Source organism: Myotis myotis, unplaced genomic scaffold (assembly GCF_014108235.1).
Source record: "Myotis myotis isolate mMyoMyo1 unplaced genomic scaffold, mMyoMyo1.p scaffold_m19_p_1, whole genome shotgun sequence".
Lineage (NCBI taxonomy): Eukaryota > Metazoa > Chordata > Mammalia > Chiroptera > Vespertilionidae > Myotis > Myotis myotis.
Window position 1 is genome coordinate 40,303,553 of NW_023416313.1, and position 20,664 is coordinate 40,324,216.

The 20,664-nt window shown below is 36.0% G+C and overlaps 1 protein-coding gene across 2 annotated transcripts in view; it reads right to left on the bottom strand.

Annotated features, from left to right (window-relative positions):
- The window catches only part of TECRL (trans-2,3-enoyl-CoA reductase like), an 87,080-nt gene extending 67,167 nt beyond the window's left edge, over positions 1-19,913 (bottom strand). Inside the window, exon 1 of one of the 2 annotated variants that reach the window (XM_036335267.1) lies at positions 19,443-19,913. In XM_036335267.1, the coding sequence (XP_036191160.1) occupies positions 19,443-19,676 (234 nt within the window). In that variant the 5' untranslated portion in view covers positions 19,677-19,913. The remainder of the gene's footprint in view (positions 1-19,442) is intronic. The other variant, XM_036335258.1, reaches the window with a different exon arrangement.
- Between the last annotated feature and the right edge of the window lie 751 nt (positions 19,914-20,664).

Genomic DNA, 20,664 nt, shown 5'->3' on the forward strand with positions numbered 1-20,664 from the left:
ATTTTTCATGGTGAATTCTCTTTGTGAATATTTTTAGAATTTATGTTTTGAAACCTAGATTGGAATACTTTAGGACTGGATGAGTTTATAAAGACCACAGAATTAAGAGCATATGTTTAAGAATAAAATAAAAGCCTACTGGAATTAAAATTTATAATTACTTCTTAGATGACTTTTATTATGCTTTTCTATTGCATCTTGTGAAACCAAGAAAATAGTGCTTGCATGCAGGAAAGTTTAAGTGCAACATGGTATTACTGAAATAAATAAGTAAGCCCAAGCCATATTTAAATGAAATGGTTTCTGTATAAACCCTGAAGGACCATCTCAAATAAAATAGTATTACCTCTGTGAAACTAAGAAATAATCATAAAAATATGTTTTAAAATAACGCTAGTAATCAAATGACAGTCATTTTTTCCACCCCAAATGCTCATAGGTATTATTATAAGAAAGTAACAACCGACTGGGTCTATTACCCATGGATTAATGATTTAGCATCATGATAATAGGAAAAGGACAAAATGTATGTGTGCATACTCCAAGTTAATTTATATTTATTTTGTTGAAAAAGTGATATTTATTAACTAGAAAAATTCTACATCTAATAGTGTTTATTAAAATGTAAATGCAGATGAAACTGGAGGGAGAAAATCTCTATGTGGTAAATTTTAAATCTAGTTTGAATTTCCTTAATTATAATCTGTAAAATATCTCAGGGTTCATTTTAACTGATATAATTGCCTAATGATAACCAGAAAAAAAAAAGGCTTTTTTAGAATAAGAAATGGTAAGTCTGTTGAAAACATATGGATCAAAGCATAATTGGTTTATACTTGATGATTTGCAGTGAAAATGACAGGGATATTCGCTAAGTCACTTTTTCTTCAGTTTTAAGAGGAAAATATAGCATTTATACATATCTTCAATTGTATTGCCATGAATTATACTTTGAGTAAAGGCAAAAATATAGTGAAAATAATGAGTGTGATAAGTAATAATTGGCTCAGTGTTCGTAGGATTTGGGAGGAAGAGTAAAATAATTGTCACAGTATTATCTATCAATCTGTTTTGTGTATTTGTATATATACTATTTATTAGTAATAAATGTATACTATACTATACTATACTATACTATACTATACTATACTATACTATACTATATTATGCTATACTTTTGTGGTGATTGGAAAAATAGCCACAGTATTTTGCAGATTCCCCCATCAAAGAGGTAGAATTTTTTTTCTCAGACCTTAAATTTATCTTGACTTCTGATGTATTTTGATTACAAACATGTGTTGAAGTGAGGCTGTCCAAGTTGGAAATCTAAGACACAAGAGGCCATACATATATTTCTACTCTTTCTGATCACACCCTCGATCAGCACCATGTGGAGAAGCCTGACCTAGCTTCCCAGCTAACACCCTGATGAGGGTCACCCAGCTACTTGGCAACTGGCTGCACATACTTGAGTGAGCCCAGCAGAGAACTAAATGATAAAATGACAGAATAATGATATAAATAAATGGTCTTTGTTTTAAGATACTCAGTTTTTCAGTAGTTCGCTATCAAAAACTAAAGAACTATTAAAAATTAATCATTTCGAGCAGGAATTTTCAACCTTTTTCATCTCATGGCACACAAACTAATTACTACAATTCTGGGGCACACCAAAATATATATTTTTTTGCTGATTTGACAAAAAAAAATGCTGTAATTTTGATTTGTTCACACCAGATGGCTACTGTTGTGTTGGCTGTTGCCATGCTTTTACTTGACAATCTAAGGGAAAAAAAGGTCAGTGCCCCTGGCTAAATAGTCAGTATTGCATGCTTTTAACATTTTTGTGGTACACCAGTCAGTTGTGGCACACTGATTGAAAATCATTGATTCAGAGGAGAAAAGTAAAAGTAAAACATAAGTAAAAATGCTGTATAGAGACATTTCAATTGGTAATGATCTGCTTATAGGATGATGATCTCCACAAAATTATAATGGAGCTGAAAAATTCTTATCGCCCAGTGACATCATAGCCTTCCTAACAACATAGCACAACACAGTAGTCGTGTGTTTGTGATCATGCTGCTTAAAAAAACCTGTTAGGCAAATGAAAGTGTAGCACATACAATCGTTTACCGGTACAGAATACTTGATGATAAGTGACTTTGTTACTGGTGTGTGTATTTACTATACTATACATTTTATCATTATTGTAGAGTGTATTTTTTCTACATATTAAAAAGTTTGCTGTAAAATGGCATGCCTCATACATCTTGTGTCCATCTCGTCTCTAGACTGCACAATTTTCTCTTGTGCTTAATATAATCTCATGTTACCATGTACAGTAATATGCCTAACAGGCTGGAAGCATAGAAGCAATAGGCTATACCAGTGGTCGGCAAACTCACTAGTCAACAGAGCCAAATATCAACAGTACAATGATTGAAATTTCTTTTGAGAGCCAAATTTTTTAAACTTAAACTATATAGGTAGGCACATCGCTATTAACTTAATTAGGATACTCCTAAGCTGGCCTTTGCTAAAAAATGTCCTCAATCTGATTGAGGTACATTCGCTGAGGTTGACCCCTTCCAACTCTCCCATCCACACTCCTCTTGTATACTTGTTTCGTCTATCTCCTTTCGTTCATCCTCTCTATGTGTCTAAACCATTTCAACATACCTTTTTCAATCTTCAACACTACATCTTCTTTCACTCCACAACGTTCCCTGTACGTGTGCTCCCGCACGTGGTATTTTGTGGAAGAGCCACACTCAAGGGGCCAAAGAGCCGCATGTGGTTCATGAGCCACAGTTTGCTGACCACTGGGCTATTCCATATGGCCTAGGTATGTAGTCAGCTTTACCATCTAGGTTTGTGTAAGCACACTCTATGATGTTCACTAAATCACCTAATGATGCATTAGTCAGAAGGTATCCCTGTACTTAAGTGGTTCATGACTGTAGCTTGGTTATTTCATTGTAAAAGCTGCAAAAAAATTCAGGAGGGTGACTTTCACCTTTCAAAAATTTACATCAGGTTTGTAAATCAACTATAAGTTTAAAATTCTGTTGTTTAATTAATTTGTTTATTTTTTGTTCTACTGATGGTATTTTAAGAGACATGTTGATTAAATGTAACTTTTAAAAAGGCACTTAAAAATTCAAATTTTATGTACAAAAATGGCATCACTGTGAAACAAACATGCTATGCATTTCATTTTGTAACTATTTCTGATTCACAAATATTTGACATTTACATAAGTATTCAAGATACTTTATATTTGCTTTTGAAAAAGTTCACGATACAGTAAAACTGAATTTCAGCAAAAACACACACACAAACTTATCATGCATAAAATATTAAAATGTGTAGTTTATTCCACTGGTGATTCAAGGAAATGCTCACAGTAAGACAGAGAGTATATTTTGGGAAATGAGCTAATATGGGTAGCCGGTTTTCTCAAAAAGTAAGATTTTTACCTACCTCTTTAAAAATAATATTATAATCCATCTAATTAGAACACTCCTTTTCCTAAAATATATTTCTTGTCCTAACAAGAGAAGAATAATTTAAATGGTTCTTGGAAGCTGAAGCTCTATAGCAAAATAAATTATTTTGGCAAATGTTTGTTGTATTCCTCTTCTCCACTTCTCAAAGGGATCACCATGCTAAGAGTGTCTGAGAAATGGCAAGCAGGCCAGTGGGTTTGCAGTAGAGTGACTTAGAGATAGAATAAAGATATGAACAGAGAGATAAGGGTGCAAAGATCTAACCTTTTAGAATATGAGATATGAGTGAATTGTGTACTTGTTGGAGGGTTTTTTTCAGAGGAATGACATGATACCTTAGGTTTACAAAAGAATCAATCTGGCTTCTGTAAATTAAACAGAATCTAGGTGACAATTAAAATGATCATGTAATGACAAAACCATTTCATCTGCACTGATGAATTCCAGGCATTTTACCTGGTGATATTGTAGAACCAGATGGGCTGTAACTACAGCTGATAGAAACTATAGCGTATGTATTTGTGTTCCTACATACACTGTGGGTGTTCAGTGAAGACTCATTTAGATCAGTCCACCTTATAGAGGTGATGGTGACTAGGATGGTAACAGTTCAGTGAGGAGATAGAGAATAAAATTATTTATTGCTTAATTGGATATGGTCCAAACAGAAAGAGATTTTAGAGAGTTGGCAGCTTGATAAACTAAGGTTGGACTCTTTCTATAGCTCATTAAATAATTAGTCCCATAGGTGATTCTCCATTGGAAGAGAGACTTTGATCTTGCAATCACTTGCCTCTTCAACCTCATAGATAAATAGTCATGAGGCTACAGCATGGGCATATCTTAAAACATTGCTTATTCCATCACCTACATATTATGCATTTTAGAGCTGGGCACATTGTCTACTCATTTTAGGACTGATGCAAAATATGTGAGTAATTAGAAAAGACATAATTAGGCAAAGGCAATAGTTCACACATAAAAAATAAAAATTGGTACTATTGCTGATTTTAAAACTTCCTCAGGAACTTCTTGAAATGAGCAGATGTCTCCAGAATACTGTTTACCCTACTTAGAGAAATGAAATTTAATTGGTAAGGAAAAGTAAACAACCACCACATGAAATTCACTCTACAGGAAAATGGCAAAGTGCAATACAAAAACTGTCAGTAAACTTTGCGAGGAAAAGGAATGTGTTCAACAATGAAGACACAGAGAGAAATAAAATATAAGATAAATTGAATAGAAATAATTAGCTGCAGAGGTGTGAAAATACACACACACATACACACATAATATCCAGTGCACAGCTTCTACCTGGCAAGAGCTCTTGATGTCTCAGTTTGGGGACACAGGAAATAGAACTAAACTAGCCTAGAGAATCATATTTTAAGATTGATTAATTCAGGTAATTATCAAGTGAAATGTCTCTATACAGCATTTTTACTTACGTTTTACTTTTACTTTTTTCCTCTAAGTCAATGATTTTCAATCAGTGTGCCACAACTGACTGGTGTACCACAAAAATGTTAAAAGCATGCAATACTGACTATTTAGCCAGGGGCACTGACCTTTTTTCCCTTAGATTCTCAGGTAAAAGCATGGCAACAGCCAACACAACAGTAGCCATCTGGTGTGAACAAATCAAAATTACAGCATTTTTTTTTTGTCAAATCGGCAAAAATATATATATTTTGGTGTGCCCCAGAATTGTAGTAATTAGTTTGTGTGCCATGAGATGAAAAAGGTCAGGGCACAAGCCGGGTTGCAGGCTTGATCCCCAGTAGGGGGTGTGTAGAAGGCAGCCGATCAAAGATTCTCTCTCATCATTGATGTTTCTGTCTCTCCCTTCTCCCTTCCCTTTCCTCTCTCTAAAAATCAATTAAAAATAAAATAAAAGCAAGTAAGTGTATTTATTAATCTATTTTTAATTATAAAAAGGTATTCAAATGTTTTCTTACCATTTTAAAATAAAGCAGATTTTATTTCAGCAATGAACAGCTCAGTTGTGGCTATTCTGTTGTTTATGTTTTTCTTACCATATCAAGAGTTAATTTTTTTTCTACATAAGATATTTTTTAAATCAAAGTAATTTATGAAAAATTTTAGAGTGAGAGCTTTTTGAAATTGCCTATCTATAAAAATGAGGAGCATGTCATCTAAATAAAGGCCTCAGGGTTCTGTGTTAAACTCCTGATTAAATTAAATTTGGATTATAACATAATCTTATTAAATGAAGTTTATGAGAAGCAGGTAATAAATCTATATTCAATGGCAGGGAGATCAGTGTTGACCATGAAGGACTCAATTAGGCAGCCAGTAACTCATCCAGTGTTTTGCTAAAATAAATTACAAATTATATTACACTTTGATTTTTTAAAATCAAATAACCAATAATGGCAAACTTAGAAACACCCAAACATGAAGCAATATTAAGTGTTTGGAGGCAGTAAAAGTGTGGAATGAGACACTTAAACTGCAATAAGAAAAGAAAAAAAGGATAGGTAATAATGGATTTGCTCTTTTCACAAAATGATGTTAGAATGATGAGTTTATAAGAAGGCAGAGGTATAGCCTTCTTTGATATAAGACTAAGATCAAGTCTCAAAATATCTGTTATCTAGATGTAATAGGCAGTTCAAAATAAATCTGTCAAAGAGAATTAACTTCTCATAGGGAAATAAACGAGTGTGACATTCATAGGCTTTATGTGGCTACAGACTTCCGGGCTCAGATTACTCAGTTGAATCCCAGTAGATCAACAGGGATTGAAAATTATTTGATGATTGTCAGTATAAAAAAATCCACTAATAAAATATAATATACTAATGGGATGGAGCCTGACACATTTGCACCTTTGAAAAACTTCTGGGTAGGGAACTCATCTTCACATCCCTTCCTAAATTCTCCATAGGGGTCTCTCTAGCAATGTGCCTTCAGTCAAAGCCTGAGAGGCTAAGGATGTAGGGCATTGAGAGGAGATCATGTTTACTTTAAGAGATGACACTTTACTCTTAGAAATATCCCCACGATGGTCCCCCAGTGTGCTGGGACTGTTTATAACTGGAAGAGATTTCTATAGCCACTCACAGTGTAGTCAATAGAAAAGAATATTATCTGTCTGGGCTCAGCACCACTTTGTTCATACCTATTTTAGTTTGTGTTATACTATCTTGTGTGGGACTACTTACATGTCATTACCAATCACAATACTGTGAACATCTAAGGGAAAGGAATATACAGGATATGACAAAAGTAGGTTTACACTTATTCATATGGAAACAATATAATAATTAATAAACAATAAAACAAAAATAAACTCTGTTTTATGTACTCATACCTGTAAGCCTACTTTTCCCCACCCTGTATTTGGTTTGTTTGATTTGTTTTTCATCCTGGTGCTCACAGTGTCTGTGCCTAACAACTGAAAAATTCGTATTTTTTAATGGATATGAAGGAAAAAACAATCAGGAAAGAAGAAAAAAAGAGAGCAAAGGAGGCATGAAGGATTTACAGTGTTCTAGGATGATGTCCCTGTAAGATATTCTTGTAGTTTGTACTTAATCATAACCAACTGTGAAAACATTTTAGGGGTAACAACTTCACACAATGATTGCCCTCTAAACCTTTGAGCTCTTGAAATGTAGTCATGCAAATAGCATAATTTTCACAGCAGAAAGTAAGATGCAATGTTAATATACATGAATCAAAGATCACTTATATTTATGTATAATTTAGGGCTATGTTGAATTTAGATGCAGTTATTATACAAATTCTAGCAAAAATATATTTCATTATGCCTATACTCTTGATAATGCAGACTTAAGACCTCAGTGAGCCACATTTGTGTCCAGAAACATGAGGTGTGAGCGCATGAAAAGTCTTAATGTGATATAAATATTAGTATCCAATTGCTGCAATATTGCCCCTTCAAACCTCTCTCTGAAGTCTTTAAATAATCTATATATATAAAAGCCAAGCGACTGGAATGACCAGAATGACCGGTCACTATGATGTGCACTGTGGCAGGCCAACTGGTTCCAGAGCAGCTGGCCAAACTCCCATGGCCCCTCCCTTCAGCCCCCCAACTCTGATCGAGGGCGGGGCTGGCCAGTCAACCTCTGTGGCCCCTCCCCCAGATCAGGGTGGGCCAGCCAGACCCCATCCATGCACAAATTCATGCACCGGGCCTCTAGTTTAAAATATAAAGTAATGGAATTTTTTTTTTTTTTAATCCTCACCAGAGGATTTTTTCCCATTGATTTTTAGAGAGAGTGGAAGAGGAAGGAAAAGACAGAGAAATATCGATGTGAGAGGACAACTGTCTAGGGCTGGAATTTGTGTTTCTTCATTTTGCCTTAAGTTATTGCTCATTTTTTAACTCCTAATTTTATGAGGAATAGTTACAGAGAAGTAATAACTTTGTCAGTAATAACGTTGAGCACTAAGGTACATAAGAGGAACAATAAAAATGTGTTAAGAACTCACTAAGGTCACAGAAACAAATTAAGTAATTATTTGGATAGTTATTTGTTAGGCTTCCAAAAAGTACCAGTAAAATGTTAATCTTAACATGGTAGATGCATAATATATCATTTGCCTTTAATTTCTAAACAAAAATCAAACAAAAGGTCAAAACAAAAGTATTTTCCAGAAATGTATTATGTAAGCACTGTCTTTATCTTTTCTGTTTGAGCTGTTAGTTCTCAAAAGAACTATGAATCCCTTCATCATCAACTTTTTGATAATTGTACAGCATGCACATCTTCATGTTTTATCAAGAGTTTAGCTAAGCTACTCCATGCTATTGCTGCCTTAGTATCAACGTTCTACAGTGACTTTAAACTGACACCAGCCCCTCATGCTAGCACACACCCTAGATCAGGGGTGGGCAAACTTTTTGTGAGTGCGTGCCAAAACCAGAAAAATCTCTGACTCAAAATTCTTCTGTATGCCAACCCTAATTTTTTGAGAACATGTTACACCTACTTGATATCTCTTAAGGTGTACATATGTGAAGAACCTTGAAGAAATAATAAAATTCATTCGAGTGACAAAAACACAGTATATGATGATGAAAAATACATTTATTTTTTAATGTATACATGTACACTGATAGTCCGACAGAAAACTTTATGACTCCGTTTGATATTATCAGTGGGACTTTTGCTGCTGTATCACTGATGACAGAGATTTTACATCAGGTTTATATTTTGTGACCTTCAGAGATATGCACGAGCTACTACTTTCATCCGTCAGGCTACTCCTATTACGAGATTTAACAAAATTCATCACTGAGAACAAAGATTCACAAGTGTATGTGGATGAAACCAAAACACTGGTCGGATCTAGGAAGGCAGGGAGAGTTAAGGCAGAGGCATAGAAATTGCTCTTCCCCTCTCTCGTCAATCCATGCCTATGGTCTTTAAGATAACTTGTTATGTAAAATTATTTATTTATCTAAGATGCACCTACACTGAATTTATCTGAAAAGTAAAAAAGTCAATATTAAGAAAAAAATTGTAAATGGAAGATTATAAGAGAGTGTTTCGCATGCCAACAAAAGTTACTGGCATGCCATGTTTGGCACGCGTGCCAGGGGTTGCCCAACCCTGCCCTTGATAGTGGCCCCCAGAGTCACAAGTAAATGTACATTCCTGATATAATTTTCCCAGCAGCACTGTGATCAACAGCCCCTCTGCTTCCCAGTCCATTGTCCTTGTGTGCGCCTTAGATAAGACCCCTTTGGGGTTTACTAAAATCCTGCTCTTTGAATTGATCAATTCAGTTTTAGCGCAGGAATCTGAAAGCATTCCATCCATGGACCCTGAAAGAGGCATGTGCCGCAGATCCTGCCTCCTCTCTGTCTGCACTCTGCCATGACCTCCATTTAGCCCTCAGAGTAGGGCGTGTACTTCCTCCAGGACCTGTGAGAATTTGGCTATTTCAGTTTCTCTTGTCTATTGTTGAACCACAGCTCAACTTCTGGCAACATGTTCTCCACTTAACAACTATTATTTTGACAATTTCATAACAGTTTTACACATAGAAGTTATTAATATATTATATATACAAACAGTAAAGTCCTACTTAAACTTAATTTAATTAAATAAAATGATAATGCAATATTATATTCCTTTCACCAAAAAGTTATCTCTGTTTACCACTCAAAATTGCCTTGTTTTTTCTCTCACTATCGAGATATCTTTGCACTTAGAATTACATCTACATTGTTTGACTTCTGCAGGAGAGAATAAAATCGATGAAGATATGAACTGCATTTGTATGAGTGAATGCCTTATCTCAAACACCTAATAGAGCACTAGAGAAGTATCTCCACAAATATCTAAAGAACTAATAAATACTTCATTATGATATTCTAAAGCAGGGGTCCTCAAACTACGGCCCGCGGGCCACATGCAAATATTGTATTTATTCCCGTTTTGTTTTTTTTTTTATTTCAAAATAAGATATGTGCAGTGTGCATAGGAATTTGTTCATAGATTTTTTTTAAACTATAGTCCGGCCCTCCAACGGTCTGAGGGACAGTGAACTGGCCCCCTGTTTAAAAAGTTTGAGGACCCCTGTAAAGTCTCATAACAGAGAGTTTGAGAGCCACTGAATCTGGTAAAGTTCAACTCTTCTAGATGCATCCTCTAAAACTTATTTATGTATGTAGACTTCCTAAATAGAGTATCATTGTATCTCATGTATTAGTAGATAGAAATTATGTCTTCTTTATAGTTTAAGCATAAATAAAAATAGCTTTTTAAAATTTGTTTTGTAAATGTTATTCATGCATTGTTTTCTAGAGTTTATTTTTTCCTTACTGTTACATTGTATGCAATGGTTATACCTTCACTGGCATCTTTCATGGTATACCATAATATAAGTAACAGGTTGATATTATTTAGGATAAGAGAGTTGGTTATAAAAAGATAGATATTGATACTACAAAGATTGACTCTGTGACTATGCTTTCCAATTCTAAAATGCTTCCGAATCATTTCAAAAAATGTTAATAATGACTATCATTTTAAAAGTGCTTAAATATTATAGTCATATTAGAGATGCATTAATTCCATTATTTTCCTCACTTCAGTGGAATAATCATATTTGTAATATGCTGGCACTATCTAAAATATTACATTCATTTGTGCACAACTAATCATGTGCACACATGGCTTTACATTTTAGTTACAAATATAGAATCCTTACTTAATCCTGGAAGACAGATATTTGCCCTACTTTTGATAAAGGAATACCAAGAGTCAGAGTAGTTCAGTAACATAGATAACAAAACAATAATTTGCAAATTTACGTAATATTTTGCAAAAAATTATTTGTGTCTAATAAAGGCACAAATATATCTGCACTCAGAACATAAACCACTGTGCCACATTTCCTCTCATGACATATAACTGTTAATATAATAAAATTACATTTTATGAGATAAATCTAAGTGCACTAATTCTTTTAAAATTAGAACTGCCTGCAGTATTATGAAATTCCCAAGTACATCCAAAAAGAGGGGTGGATGTTGGAGCTCCCCTGGTTTCACCGAAAACAACTTTGTTCATCATCTCTTTTGGTAAAAACATCTCAATTTTGTAACTTTTAATGATACAGATCTTGATAGCACATTTTGTATTTAACTTATTATTAAAAGGGACTTTAAATAAATTTCTTAATTTCTAGGTTTGAATGTTAACTAATGTTATTTTATGTCTACATATAAAAAACTAGTGGCCCAATGCACAAAATTCGTGCATGGTGGGGTGTGTCCTTCAGCCCAACCTGCACCCTCTCCAATCTGGGACCCCTCAGCAGATGTCTGCTTGCCAGTTTAGGCCCGATACCTGTGTGATCAGGCTTAAACCGGCAGTCAGACATCCTTCTCACAATCCGGGACTGCTGGCTCTTAACTGCTCACCTGTCTGCCTGCCTGATTGCCCCTAACCACTCTGCCTACTGGCCTGCTTGTCCACAACTGCTGGCCTGCTCATCCTCAACTACTCCCTCAGGTGGCCTGTTTGCCAACACCTGCCCTCCCCACTGGCCTGCTCATCCCCAAATGCCCCCCTGCCAGCCTGATCGCCCCCAACTGACCCCCACTAATGGCCTGCTCACCCACAACTGACCCCGTGCCGGCCTGATCACCTCTAATGGCCCTCTCACTGACCTGATCACCCACTACTGCCCTCCCCTTTTGGCCCCTAACTGCCTCTACCTTGGCCCTGCCACCATGGCTTTGTCCAGAAGAATGTCCAGAAGGTCTCCTGGAAGGTCTCCCAGTCTAATTAGCATATTACCCTTTTCTTAGTATAGATAGAGGCCTGGTACACAGGTGGCGGCTGGCTGGTTTGCCTGAAGGGTATCCCAGATCAGGGTGGGGTTTCCCTTGTGGGGTGGGGCAGCCTGGGCAAGGGGCCTGTGGTGGTTTGCAGGCCAGCGATGCCCCCATTGGGGTGGGGGTCCCCACCAGGGATAGTGACGGCCTAGGTGAGGGGTTGGGGCAGTTTGCAGGCTGGCCAAGCCCCCCAGCAAGGACCCTCACCCCATGGGGGCATGGCCAGCCTGGGTAAGGTGCTGAGGGCTATTTTCAGGCTGGCCACACCCCCTTCAATGTGGGGGTCCCTGCTGGGGTGCCTGGCCAGCCTGGGTGCCGGGAGCCGGTCCATGCTTGCTGTTTCAAGGGACCTGGCATATATGGCATACTGTTCTTAATATGTTTGCTCACCTTCTTGGCACTATGTGTTTTAACCAAGGTCTCTGAGAAAGGTTGTTTCCCCAGGTAGGGATTTTCCCCTGAAGTTAGGGAGGGAATAAAACCTCTTAACTAAGTGCCAGGTGGGTAATTAATCACTTTAACTATGAACAATCATGCTTAAGCTACATAATCTTTACTCCCTGGAATGGAGATAAGAAACGCCCTAACCTTTGAAATAGAGATTGATAGGATTGGAATCAACTGGTATAAATACAGATGTAAGAAGACAGAACACACAGAACTAGAGACAGAAGAACTTCGCTGGAGAGAACATGGCAAAAGATCCTGGACTGAACCTGACTACAGAAATGGGCAAGAGAACCTGACTAGAACCTGATGACTGAACCTGGCTGGAGAACCTGGCGAGGGAACTTGGCTACAGAACCTGGCTGGAGAACCTGGACAGAATCTGGCTGGAGAACCTAGCGAGGGAACATGGCTACTGAACCTGGCTGGAGAACCTGGACTGAACCTGGCTGGAGAACCCTATGCCGGGGTCCAGCCCCAGCGGGTCCAGGGGTCCCCAAAGGTGTGGATGGAGTCGGCGAAGAAGGAATGACACGGAGACAGCGTTCAGTTGATCAGCAGCCTAACCAGGATCTCTAGCCAGGATCTCCAGCCAAATTCTGGTCTGGATCTCCAGCGAAGTTCTGCTTAGGATCTCCAGCCAGGTTCTGTGTCCATGTTCTCTTGCTAGGATCTCCAGCCAGGTTCTCCAGGTTCTCCAGCCAGGTTCTGTCCAGGTTCTCCAGCCAGGTTCAGTCCAGGTTCTCCAGCCAGGTTCAGTAGCCATGTTCCCTTGCTAGGTTCTCCAGCCAGGTTCTCCAGGTTCTCCAGCCAGGTTCTGTAGCCAAGTTCCCTCGCCAGGTTCTCCAGCCAGGTTCAGTCATCAGGTTCTAGTCAGGTTCTCTTGCCCATTTCTGTAGTCAGGTTCAGTCCAGGATCTTTTGCCATGTTCTCTCCAGCGAAGTTCTTCTGTCTCTAGTTCTGTGTGTTCTGTCTTCTTACATCTGTATTTATACCAGTTGATTCCAATCCTATCAATCTCTATTTCAAAGGTTAGGGCGTTTCTTATCTCCATTCCAGGGAGTAAAGATTATGTAGCTTAAGCATGATTGTTCATAGTTAAAGTGATTAATTACCCACCTGGCACTTAGTTAAGAGGTTTTATTCCCTCCCTAACTTCAGGGGAAAATCCCTACCTGGGGAAACAACCTTTCTCAGAGACCTTGGTTAAAACACATAGTGCCAAGAAGGTGAGCAAACATATTAAGAACAGTATGCCATATATGCCAGGTCCCTTGAAACAGCAAGCATGGACCGGCTCCCGGCACCTGGGTGAGGCGCTGATGGCTGTTTGCAGGCTGGCCATGCCCCCCAGTGGGGACCCTCACACTGATGATGGCGTGGCCAGCCTGGATGAGGGGCTGAGGGCTGTTTGCAGGCCCCTCCCTCATCTGCCGGCCTGGGCAACCCAAGCCTCCCACTTGCTCAGGCAGGCTCTGTGGCCACTGCCCACAGGCACCTCCTTCAGTGGCAGGCCCAGGCAGGCGGGAAGCTTGGCTTCCTCCATCGCCGGGGGTGACCCAAGCCTCCCCCAACTCTGACTAGCTCTGTGGCCACTGCCATCTTTGTCCCACTAATTTGTATATTCCTTCCTGATTGGCTGTGGGGCATTGTGAAAGTATGGCCAATTTACATATTTGTCTATTATTAGTGTGGATAGAAAAAAATGCTTAAGAACTTTCTTTTGTCTCAAATAAAAGGGCAAGTAGACATCCCTTAAAAACATCATCTTTATCCTGAAACATAATGTCTGTGTCAGAAGTCTGACTGTTCAGTCATGAGATCAAACTGAGCATGGGAATTTGGGCTCATGACAACTCATTATCTGTCAAGTGGGTGTATAATAGTTGAGAGCAAGGCACAGAACATGCATTGGCCAGGTTCCTAACTTGGTTCTAACACACATTAAGTTCTTCATTTCAATTCTCTGCACCATAATTTCTCTTCTATAAAGGGCAATAATAATACTTAAATGATTTTATAGAAAATAGTAATAAAGTGCAGAGATATTGGATTATGTCCATGGAAAAAGATAAAGCAGTCAGACATAAATTCTGCTATGACTCAATCCAAAGTTTATAAGCTTTCAACTATTAGTATATTACGCTACAGAGTAAGAAGTAGGAGAAAGGGCACTGAGGAGGAGGGGGAAAAGAGGTAGGGATGGGAAGAAGGGGTGGGGTAGGAAATATGGAAGAAAAAAGAGGAGCAGGATGATGATGGAGAAGAACAGAAAAAAAAGAAAGTAATGTCATTTATATGTGAAATTCAGAAAACTGTCATGAGGCCATTTTAAAACAGGTGCCATTCTCACTTTACAGATGAACAACTGGAAGCATTGATGTGCTAAGTAGCTTGCCCAAGAGGCAATATTAAAAGTGGTAATGTCAGAAATTAAGGACTCTCAAAATTTCTAACTATTAAAAGTGCAATTTTTATGTAGTCTTATTGCACTAAAATTCTCTCTACTATTTTCTGGTAAGAGCTGGTATTTTACTGTAAGAAGGATTGGAGATTTATTGAGGGCTTTATTTTATTTGTAAGAGTTTTTGAAAGGCTTTTGAGAGTTTTGACATAAAACAAATTAAACAATAGGAGAAAGAGGGCTCCTGTGGTCAAGTTCCTTAGAAAAAAAATTAAAGAAAAAAGAATGGGATGATATTGGAAACGTTTATCAACCCAAGCTTTTAGAGTTCTAGCCATGCTCTTGAATCATTGACTTATCTCAAGATAAGCTTCTGACATTTTACAAAATAGAAGTGAGACAGAGATAATTAGCAACTAGAAATAATTCATTGTTAAATTTTTAAAATTAATATTTCCATTATATTTTTGATGTTCCAATAAATATTTAAGAATGATATTTAACAATATATAAATCTATTCTCTACCTTATTCTTGGTTAGTCATTTTTTTATCATTCATGGGAAATAACTAAGTTAGTTAAATATCCCCATCTGTATTGTCACCTTTGTGAAAATCTTGTTAGATTTTGTAATTATAATGTAACTGTTTAGCAAGTTATACACTAAATCAAAGTTAAATTATATACATCATTGTTTGTAGCAAGCCAAGAGGAATTTGGGCATTTAGTAGAATGGATGATTTAAATGCTTTTTCTAGGAATATATTTACATTTATTCCATTGACAAGTTGATTTAGAAAATAGTAAAATCTATTTTTAAATACTATATTTCTCTATCTTAACACTATCAGTGCTAAACAAGAGTGCATTATAAAAAACACATATCTTTTAGAGGGTAATTGTTTTAGTTAGTACATATTGGTTAAATGTTTTATTTGTGCCAAACACTGTTCTAAATGTTGGATATACAGGAATGATAAAAACCAAATCCCTGATTTTGTGAAGCTGGCATAAAAAAGTAGGCAAAATAATAAACAAAATAAAAAAATAAATAAGTGCTATTAAAGAAATAGAGCAAGGAATGGTAATGGAATATATTGCCAGATTTTGAAATTTTAAATAAGTAGTAAGGAAAAGCCACAAGAAAGGAAGTGACAGTTGAGTCAAGACCTAAAGGAAAACATTGACTAGTTTTGAGTAGTGAATGATATTATCTGACACAATATAACAGGCTTGTTCTGTTGCAGTGTAGGGAATATATTTGAAGGTACTAAGGACTGAAACAGAAGAAAAAACCAGGAGTTCTAGCAGGAGAGGTGGTTAAAATTTTTCATTGTCTGGATATATGTGAAGGCACAACCGTGAGGATGGATTGCATATGTGTTGTGAGATTAGATAAGTTGTGATGCCTCTAAGCGCTTGCCTTGAGCTATTTGAAAAATGTGATTCCACTTAGTGACCTAAAAAATCTTGTGGAAACAGTTTTTGAGACTATCAAATGTTGAGTTTTGGATATGCTAACTATGAGATGCCTAATAAACATTCAGATAGATAGGTAGCTAGATTAAATAGATTGATGATAGATGATAGATAGACGAGAGAGTGAGTGAGAGAGAGAGAGAGAGAGAGAGAGAGAGAGATGATTACCTAATATGAGAAGTTCTGATGACTGAGTTGGTGACAGTCCACACCTAATAAGTTAGATAAAGAAGAAGCAAGAGAAAAGGGAGGAGCCCATAAAGTTGATTTTAAACAATCTGTGTAGTATTATCCTGGAACTCAAATAGCAAAAGTGTCTTAAAGAGGATGTACTTAACAATGGCAAATGCTCATAAGTTCCTCATATACTGAGTAAGATGAAGTATGAGAATTGACCTTTGGATTTAGCAAGGTATTTACCACTGACTCTGGTGACCTCAGCAAGTTCATATCCTGGAAAGTAACAGAGGAAGATACCTGAATGGAGTGTGGTTAGGATAAAATAGAAGATAAATGATGGGCAGATGAAATGAAAATAATGGAAATAGTGAGGGAAATGGGGCACAAGCTAAAGAAGATATTTAAGGCAATTGAAAGTGTTTAGTGTGTGTGCGTGTGTGTACGCGCGCGCGAGCACGCGTAGAAGAACACGATTCCATATATTTTCTTTAATCCAGGGAATTCTCTCAATGGCTTGGTCTCATGAATATCCTTAGTACATTCTTTATCCATTCTGAAGTTGATGTTATAATATTTAGATACAAACACAATTTCTACAGAGCTCAGCATATATTACTAAGATACATACATCCTATTCAAGATACCTAAACATTTACATTTAATAAATTATGTTAATGTATAATTATTAAGAAGTCAAATTGAAATTCTGATTCTGTGCCAGTATGACAAGGATGAACCTATTTTTTCTTAGATTTTTTACATACATTAAATTTATCTCTCTAAATGATTATTAAAACTACAAAAATATTTTCCCTATTCTGTGCAAGGCACTATGCTAAGCCTGTTAAATACCATTTTCCTCCTCTTCACTATGCACTTACAAATAGATGTTTATTAACCTATATTCTAAATAATGGCCCTGGGTTCAGCAACTCAGTGACTTTCCTGAACCTTGATAAATGTGATTGGTGTGGCAGGGATTTGGTGCAGCTATGCATACTTCCAAAGTACATGACCTGTAACTTTATTAGACAGTACTTACTGAAAGATAAGGACTACGTCATAAGCAACACTTCTCTTGTATGCTGGATAGAGCTAAATGTAATGAAAGGCACTTAACATGACCTTACTGTTAATTTAACTATTAATTTGTCTAAGAAAAACAATATTTTGAAGAGCAAACTCAATATTTCTCATGGTTACAAATTTGAACTAGTAAGAATCATGAAACAACAACAAAAAAGTAAATTAATTAAGATTTTTTCTTTTAAAAGTCATGCTATCACTGTGAGATAATTTACCATATTACAAAATTAAAATAAGATTAAATAAAATCCAATTCTATTGGCAAGACAAAGATTTGTATGTAATAAGTTGTATATCATATGGTGTTGATTGTCCAATAAAGGTTGGTAAGGCATTCAAAACTAATCCCCTGTCTAGCTTACTGAGTTTCCCCTAAAAGTTTGCTACTGGAATTGCAAATACCAGGAATCTTACATTTCAAATATGAGATTCCTGAGCGAAATACATATCTCCACAAAATGCTGGGTTTCTGGATGCTTAATTTTTTTGCAATTTAAATATTGCTAGAATGTCAAATACCATGTCTTAGCTTCAGATGAAATCACAATAACATGAGATATAAATGTGAGGAAAACAATTAGGAGCACATCTGCTTTTCAGTATTTTAATGTGGATTTTTGGTCAAGGTTTAAATACATATCAGAAAGCATACAATAACCAGTCTCATTTTAGGATCTTCATCTTTGTAAATCCTTGACCAATTTAACATGCATCAAATTGATTGCCATGTTTTCTTAATTTAAGTGTATTATTTTAAAGCTTTTTGAATGGTGAGCATTCAAAACGTGTCAGCAACTTCCAGATTACATTATTTTTGTCTTGTTTTTGTATAATGCAAAAATATAAAATCTTTACTGAAATGACAGAATAGCTTATGCTGTGTATGAAATTAATAAGTTATAATTGTTTACACATAAAATATATATTCATCATGTATATATGGCCCCAATGGTACTAAATAAAAATAATATGATTCAGAGTTGCATAAAATGGTTTTAATTCTATGTTGCACTTATGTCCTGTATGAACTTGAAAAAGTGCTTTATTTTTCATTTCCATCAATAATTAAAAGTTAATATTACCTCAAAATAAACCAATAATAAGTTATAATTACTAAATAAGAGAATATGTATTATTTTCTTGGCAATTAAAACAGTAAACAAGTACTTCTCTTCCATTTTTATCTAGAAACAGGGCTAGAGATTAGTTAAATGGAATCAGTGATTCACTTTTATTTTTAGAACAAAAGCAAAAACTTAACTTCAGTAAAGAAAAATAAATGAATATTTTATTTAAAATATCAATATTTCTCATAATAAGTTAAACTACTCATGTCTTTTCAAACTTCTGAAAGACTAAAAGTGTTTGAAATATTATACATGCATATGTTATCTACAATGTACACAAGATTATGTAAGCTAGAAAGTATATATTTTATCTTCAGTGAAACATCTGTGCTCTGAATATAAGTGGGTAATATAAAGCAAGAAACTGTGGTTTTGAAATAAGTAAACCTTTTATAAAAAGCAAGAAGTTCGTTTTTCAAGACAAATAATTAAATCAATATTAAATAATTTTTAATGGAGAGACTTCATCATATATGTTAAATAGAATTTTTAATAATTTCAGTGACCTTTGCTTGCTATTTTCTACAAATACTATTACAACTCTCTGATAATATGAATATTCAAGTGCATGAAGAGAAAAATGTGGAGGCATTTTTTTCATGTACAATGAGAAGGCGAACAGTGAAAATTTTGCCTCCCAACAATGGTCGAGTTAATATTTATTAGCTACCATTTAAATTGATTATGCGAAATGCAGTAAATTTCTTCTACTGAAACTATGTATAAAGTATCTATCCTGCTCATTAAAAAAAGAAAAGCACTAAAAGCCAGGAATGTGTTTTACTACAGTCTGGTCAGCATTTTAGAGATTCATCATCATTGTTGCAAAGAAGAGACATTTAAATAAACAAACTCACCTTATCCACAATGCATATCTGCTTTCTTGTTTGCGCATCAAGTATTTCAATCTCAAAGTGAGCTGCTTTTGAATGTTTCACTGCGGGAGCTGACTTTAGAGGGCCCGCTGAAAGTATAAGTTGGGAAAAAGACTGAAATTTTCTCATGTCATTCTTCGCTGTGAACCTTGTAGCTCCTGGGGAAGAAAGGTCTCTCTTGCTTTCTGAAACAAGGGACTTCTGCCTTTTGAACATTGTGTGAACCTCCAGGAGAATCTGTCATGTCAGAGAAGACACTTTGCAAGTGTTTTTCCTTCACACCAGTTATATACTGCTTCTGAAATCCGAAAGGTCAAGTGGCATGCCATTCCAATAGTTCCGTTTTATTTAGCAGGATTAAAACCAATGACTGATCTTCTTTCTATATATAACACACCGTTGTGAACTGCTGCAGTGTAGAGGCTTACTTTACCAGCATTCAAGTTGTTCCTTGCTTTCTCCTTTTATCTCTGCTTTTAAAATGGTATCTGAAATTCCAAAGCAAGAATGGGCTAGACAATTTTTTTTTATTATCTCTGAATTCTGGATGCACTAATCTTCAAACACATATATTATTATGCACATATTCATATTTAAAAGTATTGGAAATTAGCTTAGTGCAATCTCATAGTTAAATTTAGAAACACATAATACATTATTATATAATAATTTTTATATATGCTGCCTAAGATAAAGTCCTGTGGCATGTTTTAATGTACATCTATCTGACAGAAAATGAATAAATTATTCCCTCCATACAGGGATCAGAAGGTGGCAAGTTGTCTATTAGATTAGAATATGCAGAAAGCAATTTTATAACTTAATGAAAAAGAATTAAGCCTGATTTTAACATTTCTACACTGGAAAATCATTGAACTTGTATGCAAAATCAGTACTAAGCATTATAATTGCTCTTCCAAACTTGTCTTCCTGCATCAACATTGGCCCATCTATAGTCTCTTTTTAACACAGCAACTACAGTGATCTATATTAAAGCAGATGATGCAATGATTTGCTCAACACCCTGCAGGGGCTCTCTATCTTATGTAACAAAAAATCCAAAGTTCTCTTCAAAGGTCCACAAGGATCTGCTTCATCAGCATCTTGTTAAATCTCTGATCTCATCCCCTAAGCTATCTCCAGTGCCTAGAATCATGTCTGGCACACAGTAGGTGCACAATAAGCATGTACTAAATCAATCAAT